At 54.4% G+C, this 8,992-nt stretch overlaps 1 protein-coding gene across 1 annotated transcript; it reads right to left on the bottom strand.

Annotated features, from left to right (window-relative positions):
• Positions 1–292: 292 nt before the first annotated feature.
• On the bottom strand, positions 293–8,669 carry LOC138394430 (aquaporin-8). Its single transcript, XM_069486386.1, has 6 exons — positions 8,658–8,669; positions 8,273–8,520; positions 5,322–5,448; positions 3,180–3,394; positions 1,615–1,749; positions 293–341 (listed from the first exon to the last, which is right to left on the bottom strand). The coding sequence occupies exons 1-6, from the start codon at positions 8,667–8,669 to the stop codon at positions 293–295; spliced, it is 786 nt and encodes a 261-aa protein (XP_069342487.1).
• Positions 8,670–8,992: the final 323 nt, after the last annotated feature.

Below are 8,992 nucleotides of genomic sequence, written 5' to 3'. Positions count from 1 at the left end.
GCTTCCTCTCAAGAAAAACCTTCTGTTGTGCTGCTTCCACCTCTCTGGGGAGTGCTGGCAACACGCTCCCCAGGCTGAGGTCTCTGATGAGCACCAAGGAACTCCAGGAACCTAGAGCCTCCTCAGGACTGAGCAGCAGTCTGTGTGAGAAGCCAGGCCCGAGCTAGTGGAAGTGACTCAGTTGCTCCTCTGGGCCTCTGTCCTGGCAGGAAGTGCAGAAGCTGTCCTGTCCTGAGTAGAGGATGGCTCAGCTGAGGGCAGCAGTAGCAGCAGGGATCCCACCAGCTCAGCTTCACCGTCCCTTCAGGATCAAGCGGGTTTTTCCATCTCCAATGAACAACCTACAAAAGAGGTTCAGTGAGGTCTGAGCCCTGGAGGGGAGGAGCCCTGGAGGGGAGGAACCCAGCCCTTCGTCATATCTCCACCCCAGAATTCTCCAGAGAGATGACTTCCTGAGCTTTCCCAGCCTTCATAGCTAGATCCCCCTGGGGAGAGGGAGAGACACTTTCCTATTTGGTTTCCCACCATTTTCTTGATGATGCTCACTGCTGCCGTTCTGAAAGCAGCAGACAGAATTATCAGTGATGCATTTCATGGAGCCACAGGCTGGGTCCCAAGAGCCCCCAGGACGGCGGACGGACAGTGGTGTAGGCCGTCTAGATCAGCCCAGCCCAGCACCTGTCCTCCCCAGACAGTGCAAGGTAAGCCCAACTTGTATGTGCTAAGTCCAGACTAGATCCCCATGCTACCTGGAGCAGAAGGAACAGAGTGTAAGAGGAGAGCCCAAGGAGAAGAGGTCAGGCAGGACAGAGGGAACTCAGTAGTGTTTCCTAACTGGACTCCACATCCCCTTCTGAAAACATCACCCTTATCCACTGCACAGCCCTGGGGAGCACTGTCCACATTGTATTTTACGTGAAGTCATCTCCTGACACACATGCTGCTGGGCACACCATTTACATGGTTTTCCTATGTGGATGGGCCCCCTGGAGTTGTACCACACCCCTGTAGGTACGTACCACTCCTCCCCTACCCTCTGTGCTACTCTCGGTTGTTCTGGTAAGGCTGGCCTCACCCCACCTCCAGGGTTCGGCTCATGCTCCAGACACAGCCAACCAGGGTGCGCCTGAGCCCCACAGCTGCAGTGATGGATTCAGAGGTGGGCATGTGACCCAAGCTGAGCCAGTCCAAACCAGGGAACATCAGACCCAGGGTTTTTGCTAAAGCTCTTGTTCTGTTTCCTGAAGCCTAGAGAGTCTGGTGAGCACCTTCTCCTCTGTTGGAGAGCCTGTCTAAGCAGAAAGCCCACACAGAAGAAAGAGCCTTCGAGAAAGTCCAAGTCCTGAAGACGTTTGAGCTCTACCCAGAGCCACTGCTACCTGTGAACTTTTGGATTATGTGAGCTAATGAATTCCCCTTTATGACAGATGATGTTGTGAGATGGATTTCTGTCACTTGCAACCAAAGGCCCTAGATAGAGCCGTGTTCTTTGTGTCTGAAGAGGCTCCTTCTTTCCTCTCCAAACTGAAGTGAGAGCCTACCCTCCATTCCTGGATGCTCTGGAGCAGTCACCAGGTGCCCACAGGTGGGCCAGTGACGGAGTCACACTCCTACCTAATGAATAGTCCCACCAGCAGGCCAGCCAGGAGTGGGCCCAGCCAGTAGATCCAGTGGAAGCCCCAGTAGTTGGCCATCACGGCAGGTCCAAAGGCACGGGCAGGGTTCATGCAGGCTCCAGACACGTTACCCCTGCAAACAGCCAGCACACTGGTCACCAGAGTCCCAGCCAGGCCCCACCTCTCCTCAAAGTCAAGTCCCCAACTAGGCCTATGGCACACAGACCCTGGAAACCCTTTCTAAACTTCCATATCGTGGACTCCCAGGGTGCATCCTTAACACTGGGAAGCAAAAAGCATGGCTCCTCTCTGAGCATAGAGTCTGGCACTCCCCATACACCCTAAGGGAAAAATGACCAGCAAAGAATGCCTGTTCGGTGATGGCAGGGAGAGAGGCTGGATCTCGGTCCTCTCTGAAGTCTATAAAGCAAAGTCAAGCAGTTGTCACCCACTTTGGAGTCCAGCTGACCTAGAGTCAAAGCCCAGCCCAGCTACTTCCAGCTGTGGAACCTTCATTTAACCTCATGTATTTCAACTGAGTTGAAAGTGCCTGTGCCATAGGTTATTGTCAGGAGTGAATGAGAAAATGCACACACAGCCCGTGCCTTGCATATAATTAATGTACAACAGCATTAACTATAATCCAGCCAACTCAGTGAGACTCTTGTTGTGCTACAAGTTTGGGCCTTCAGTCTCCTACAGGGGGACTGTTCCCCAGGTCCCACGTGCACCTCTCTAGTTCTGGGTCTGCATCCTCAGCCCATTCACTCAAGCTGGGGTCCTGTAGACCACATCGCACCCGTGTCCCCCAACCAGTCGAAAGGCTTGTATGTGAACCACAGGCCACTAGGGGGCAGCAAAGCATGGCCGCGGCTGTACGCACATTCCCCAGCCCAGCCTGGGCTGCTCCTCCCAAAGACGACAGAGCTGACCCAGGAGAAGGGCTAGACTACGTTCTGTGTGCAAAAGGAAGGGGTTGTATATTAGGAATCCTCTTGTCCCAGATCTGTCGCTTAATTTGCCACTGCCCATTGACCTTAACTACATCCCTTCCATCCTCTCTGAACCTCAGGTTCGTCATCTATGGTATAAAATGGAGAAATAATCCCTGACCCAACTTTGTCTCCTTAATCCCTCCCCAAGACTGCTGGGAGGCTCGAAATCAAGGATACAGTGGCTGTAGATGCTCTTTGTGAGCCCAAAGCTAAAACCTGGCTTCCCACTGGCCGAATGAACACAGTCTGCAGGAATGTTTTATTTACCAGAACTGGAAAATGTCACATGAAAATCCAGATTTCTGTATTTTTTTGAATGAAATTAAAGGGTCACCCCAGACCCATTTTTTCAAAAAGCAATGACTGACTGGCGTTGAATTGATTAAAGTCCTTAAACACACAGTCCCCACCACCCCCTGTTGTCTGCCCAGGGCCAGCCTACTGCCCCCATCTGCAGTAGCAGCCTGGCCACATAGTAGCTGAGTCTGTGACCTTCAGGCCTGACCTCATCCAGAGCCAGGACAGCCCAGATCTGGGCACAGTTGCCCCATTGCCAAGGGACACTTACCCTACCAGGATGTCCACGGTGACAGAGAAGCCGATGGAGAATGGGGCCAGAGGGCCCTTGGTCTTCTCGTTGATGGCTCCCATGCACACGACCAGGGCCAGCAGCATCGTCAGGATGATCTCTGCCCCCAACGCCCCTGCCATCTGCCCCTGCTCCTGGACTGTCACAAAGGCCGCCCCAGATGCGTTCCAGAACCTCTCCTCAGAACTCACTGCCTGCAGAGAGAAGCTGCTGAGCCTCACAGAGGGCAGAGAGACAGCTGGGAGCTGAGGGGAGGGGGCCTAATCGTGCACGCTGCCCACCTTAAGAGCCAGTGACGGGTTAGGCTAATGCGCAGGTAGACACATCTGGGTGCACATCCCAGCTCCCCCAGTTCTGTTTTTTTTTTTTTTTTTTTTTGTTGAGACAGAGTCTCACTTTGTTGCCCAGGCTAGAGTGAGTGCCGTGGCGTCAGCTTAGCTCACAGCAACCTCAAACTCCCGGGCTCAAGCGATCCACCCGCCTCGGCCTCCCAGAGAGCTAGGATTACAGGCGTGAGCCACCACGCCCGGCCTCCCCCAGTTCTGACTGTGTGACTCTGTGTGAGCTATGGGACCTCTCTGAGCCTCACTTTGCTCATCTGAGGAGTGGGAACGACCCAGCAGTGGCTCCAGGGGTTATGGGCCTGAGTTTATATAACTTAGATGGCCCTCTTTGAGAAAAAGAACATAAGCACATCTGCTTGCAACCTTTACAAACACATGTGATCAGGTGAACACAGCGCTAGGCCCCACAGGACCTTGGGCGGGGCCTGTGCCAGCAGAGCCCTGCAGCTGAGGCTCCCTGAGCTCCACAGGAAATGGGCCTCAGGTGGTCACAGCACCTGGAGAAGGAAGACAGTGAAGCGCACAGGCTCCTGGGCTCCGCTGCTCACCAGCTCGTCTGAACTTGGGCAAGTTACTGACTTCTCTGTGCCACCGTTTCCCCATCTACAGAATGGGCGTGATGATGACAGCCCCTAGGTCACAGGTAAGGGTCTTGGCATGCCTGGCACTTAGCGCTCTCTAAGGACTCACTGTGGTTTCTCGTGAAGTTGCTGGGAGATTAAGAGAATATGTGGAAAGTGCTTAGCAAGGAGGGTGTGATCCGTGAACGGCAGCTGCTGCTGCGCACTTGTCGGAATCATGTTCAACAAGTTTCACGTGGCGGGGATTGAGGGCAGGTCTGGGCCCCACTCTCCATAGAGATTCAGAGGGGGAAGATCCAGGCCGCCTTCCATGGACAGGGAAAGAGGCTGTGGGTCTCACGTGGTGGCATGGAGAGACCAGGGCAGGGGAAGACACAAAATGAGACGTTGGACCAAAGCCTGCAGTGGGCCAGGGCTGAGAGCTTCAGACCCAGGCGCAGCCAGGCTGACGGCTCTCCCGTCCATCCCACACGGCACACAAGGCCCAGGTCTCCCAGGGTCTCAGGTTCCACTGATAATTAAGGGCAGAAGGAAGGAGGGAAAGAGGGATGGGGAAGAAGGAGGAAGAAGAAGAAGAAGAAAAGAGAGAGGGAGTCCATCCATAGATTTGTGTGTAGAGCTATATAAATCCTGTGGCTGAGAGGAAGAGCTGGCCTTCCTGTTGTGATGGGAAGATTCTAACCATGAATTGAATATCCACTCCCATCAAAAGTAACTTAGTTTAAAGGCAAGCAAAGTGGAGAACATACAGAAGTTAATTCAGGAATTTCTCAAGGATAATAATCGTATTCATCCCGAATCCACAGTCAGTGCTTAGTGAGATGTTTGTAGAAGGAAGGACAAGTGAATGAGTGAATTTAAAACAAAACAAAACAAAACAAAAGCCATTACGACTATCCTAATCAACTCCAAAGCCAAAAATGGGCTCAGGAAGAAGATGCCAAGTCCTGAATTTGCTTCCTAGTCTGCAGGGAAGGGCTGTGTCCAAACGGGAACAGAACAGGGTGGTTTGGGAAGGAACAAGCCCCACAGAATGTGCCCTCCTCAGTAGGAAAGGGTCCACCAAGTTCCACAGGCAGAAACAAGCCAAGACTTGAGCATTTCCCCACTGCCCACCGTCCCCCCACCGACACAGGCACCTCCGGCTGTCCCATCAGAGCCGAAGCCTCCAGCCCCGCCCCCTGGGGGTCACCCACCTTGGCCAGGGCAGCCCCGATCAGCCCGCCGAGCAGCTGGGAGATCCAGTAGGGAACGAGCATCACCAGGGTGAGGCCTCCACTCAGCATGGCTGCCAGGGACACCGCAGGGTTAAAGTGTCCCCCACTGTAACCCACAAGAGCAGAAGGAAGTCATGAGGCCACAGTCCAGGACCAACCACGAGCCTGTCTCCTGAGAGAATGTGTCCCAACCAGCCCCCCTAGGATGAGCTTGCAGGGCCAGAGTCCGTCCAGGGTCCAGCCCAGATAGGAAGAGGCACCAGATGGCTCCCATTTTCCCTGAGGTGTCCAGGGATGGGGTGACAGACACAGGGGGAGCTAAGGGAAGGGGAGAGCAGCCCCTAAGCCTAAGCCCAGACCTCAGGGTGGCCTCAGAGGAAGAACATGCAGGGAGACTGTCCCTTAACTCCTTCCAGACTCCCTCAGAGCTCTCTCCCACCTCCAGAGAGGTGGCCGCAGGTCAGACTGAAACCCCAGGCTCCGAGTTTGTAGCCCAAGAGCCATGTCCTGGCCTCCCCTTATGGGTAGCGAGGCCAGAATGAGAGTTCTGGATGTAACTGCTCAGCCAAGAAATCCCCACTTGTGGTCTGAGAGTGACGAGTGAAACTCGGAGGTTAGGATTCAGGTTGGAAATGGCATTGAGAACCGGGGGTGGGGGTGGGGGTGGGAGTTCCTGATCAGGTCAGGGATTGGGATCAGGGGTTTGGGATGAGCATGGGAGCTAGATGAGTCAGAACCTGGGGTCAGAGGGCAGCTTCCAGTTGGCTGGCACCTGCCTTGCTCATGGGTAAAGAGCTTCCTGTTCATCAAGGTGCTCAATCAGCCCTGGCCCGAGAACCAGGAGGCACCCCAAGTCCCCACACCCCATTGTGTCGCAGCCCCACTCTGACAGAGGGACTGTTCTCAGATGTTGGCCCATTATATCCCTCTGCTTCCTGGGAATCGATACCCCCCAATAAGAGGGAAAGTGACACCATGACCCCCCACATCACACAACAGCCAAAGTGCCCCAGATGTTAAGAGCCCAACAGTGAGCCTGCCCACCCCCAGTGGACACAGGGCATTGAGCTGAGACTGGACAGAGGACCTTGGCTCTGGACAAAAGGACTTTGTCCAACACGCTGATGGTTCTTGACCAGCTGCCCCCAGCTTGTCAGGCCCAGCTCTAGGCCCAGGCCCTCAGGTGAGCTTCCTGCATGATATGAAAGCACCAGCCGGTGCTCAGTCTCCAAAAGTCAGGAAGAGGGGCCGCCAGGGCCACCTGGCCTGAGGTAGCTCAGCCTGGGCTCTGCCAAAGCAAACGGGATGCTTTGGCTCCCCAGGGATCCTGGACAGCTAGAACCCGTGAGGCCATTGGCCTCTCCTCCACCATCCCACCTGCCCAACCTGGGGAGAGACTGTGATTGAGCATGGCTCCAACAGGGGAGGGCTGGATGCCCTGAGGACCACACATGTTCCCTAGACTAACAGCCAAAATACTTTGTTCATTCATTGATTGCTCTCTCAGCAAATATTTATTGAACACTGTGTGCCAGGTGCTGTGTTGGGTCCTTTACACACCTTACCTTGGATCCATTCAACAACCTCAAAGTCAGTGCCTAGACACAGGAGGTGTCAATATTTGTGTCACAGGAAGGATCATTATTTGTGGAAAAAGTCAATGATTGAATAAAAGGTTGGTATTACAGAGAGGCAGGATACTACAAGCCAGAGAGATGGTCTCTCCAGCCAGCTGGCCTGGGTTCAAACCCCAGCTGTGCCACTGCATAGCTGTGTGACCTTGGGCAAGTTCATAACCTCTCTGTGCCTCAATGATTCCCACCTGACAAGACCGTTGCAAGGCTATAATGAATTACTTCATGTACAGCAGATAGTACTGTCTCTATAGTTAGTATATAATAAATATCAGCTATTATTGCCCACATTTATACCACTGCACACAGAGAGGTTCCTCAACTTGCCCTGCTGACCCAGGTAGGATGTGCTTTTCATGGATCACATGCTTTTCATTCCTCTGGCAGCCTCCCTTGGACATTGAAAGAGATGTTCTCTTTCCATTCTGGTTTTCTCAGAAACAGTATTTCAGTTTCCCTATTCAGATCTATGTTCTGATTGAGATTAAATATAGGCCAACCTTGTCCCAGATCCTCCTGCCAGGCGCCCCATTCAAGGTCATCATTACAGCTGCCTCTCCTGGGAACCTGCCGACCTCCCCACAGGCCTCCCCAGTGAGCCTCCACCCAGGTGAAAGCAGAGCCAGAGGAGCCTGTCCCCTCTGCCCGCCCTCCTGGTCACCACTCGACCGGCCTAGTGGGGAAGCCCCCGGTCGGTTCCTCTGCACATCTCTGCTTTCCCTAAACCTCTTGTAGTGGTAACCACAACACAGCAACCAGTACCGGCTGAGTGCTTGGTGTGCGCTGAGCGCTTCATTTCATTCTCAACGCCCCCCACCCCCCAACTTAAGGCACTCGGGTTTGGGCGCTGGAGCCAGACAGCTTGGACTTGGTTCCTGGCTCTGTCACTTTCTAGCCCTATAACCTGGTACAGGTTACATGGCCTTCCTCATTTGCAGCTGTAAAATGGGGCTAATAACAGGACCTACCCCACAAGGTTGTTGTGAAGATTGGATGATTAATATCTATAAAGTGCTTGGAATAGTGCCTGGTACTTGGTGAGCAAGATATCCATGTTGGCTTGGAAAAAATTCATTGAAAAAATACGCTCCTGTTCCCATTTTGTAGTTTGGAGAGGGACTTGCCCGAAGCCGGGCGCTCACGGACTGCAGAGTGAGGAGAGGACCCCAGGCAGGCTGAGGCCCCACCCCACAGCGCTCCCTGGAGTCCTGAGTGGTGCCGGGGCCTGACCACAGCTTTGCCCCCACCCCAGCTTCCCACGGGAGCCCCAGGCTGAGTGCTTGGGGCTGGTCTCACCTGATGTTCCCCAGTGTGGCAATGATGAGCCCCAGGGCCAGCCCGTGGGCCAGGGCTGGCTGCAGCAGCCCGGTGTCCAGCCCATTCTCGATGACAGACATGCACCCGATGAAGATGAAGAGGGCAGAGCCCAGCAGCTCAGCCAGGCAGGGCTGCACCAGCCGCTCGTACCAGGACACACGCCACCTGCCACCCATGCTCGGCTCCTTCACCTTGACATTGCCAAAGTTAGAGTCACACATAGCTACCTGCCACAGGGAAAAGGGACAGTGGACATGGGTGGCAGGAGAACCCAGACAGGAGGCCCCGACCCCCAACCTTGAATTCATTCACAGCCACCCCTCGCCCTGCCAGGCTGCAGAGGAAGATGCAGCAGTGGGCTCACCTCTCCAGACATCAGGACAGGACGGCACAAGCCCCGGGGTTCTTGCCTGAGCTGCTGGGAAACCCGCACCTGTTGTCCTGAACACTCTTATCTCCAACACAGGACCCGCTGGTCCCACTACAGGCTCTGTCCCTTTTAAAGGGCTGCAGAGGGTCACTGACAGTGCTCAGAAGCCAATAAAGTCCAGGTGGGAGGTGGCCCTGAGGCCCAGAAGAAGAAACTTTTTTATCTCACCAGGGCAGGGCTGGGGTGGGGAGTCAAGGATTGCTGAGCTTCCTGCCAACCAGGGGAAAGGCGCTGGCTTGGCTGCGTCACCTGGACAGGACGGCCCAGAT

The sequence above is a fragment of the Eulemur rufifrons genome, chromosome 14, assembly GCF_041146395.1.
Source record: "Eulemur rufifrons isolate Redbay chromosome 14, OSU_ERuf_1, whole genome shotgun sequence".
NCBI lineage: Eukaryota > Metazoa > Chordata > Mammalia > Primates > Lemuridae > Eulemur > Eulemur rufifrons.
This window is presented reverse-complemented; position numbering and strand designations above follow the sequence as displayed.

What these genes read in the sequence shown, in the direction of transcription:
- LOC138394430 (XM_069486386.1), bottom strand. An exon ending in TCGGGGCTGCCCTGGCCAAG is followed by an intron (nt 3,395 to 5,321) that starts GTGGGTGACCCC and finishes TTCTCTCTGCAG; the next exon opens with GCAGTGAGTTCTGAGGAGAG. An exon ending in ACCGTGGACATCCTGGTAGG is followed by an intron (nt 1,750 to 3,179) that starts GTAAGTGTCCCT and finishes GGCTGTTTGCAG; the next exon opens with GGGTAACGTGTCTGGAGCCT.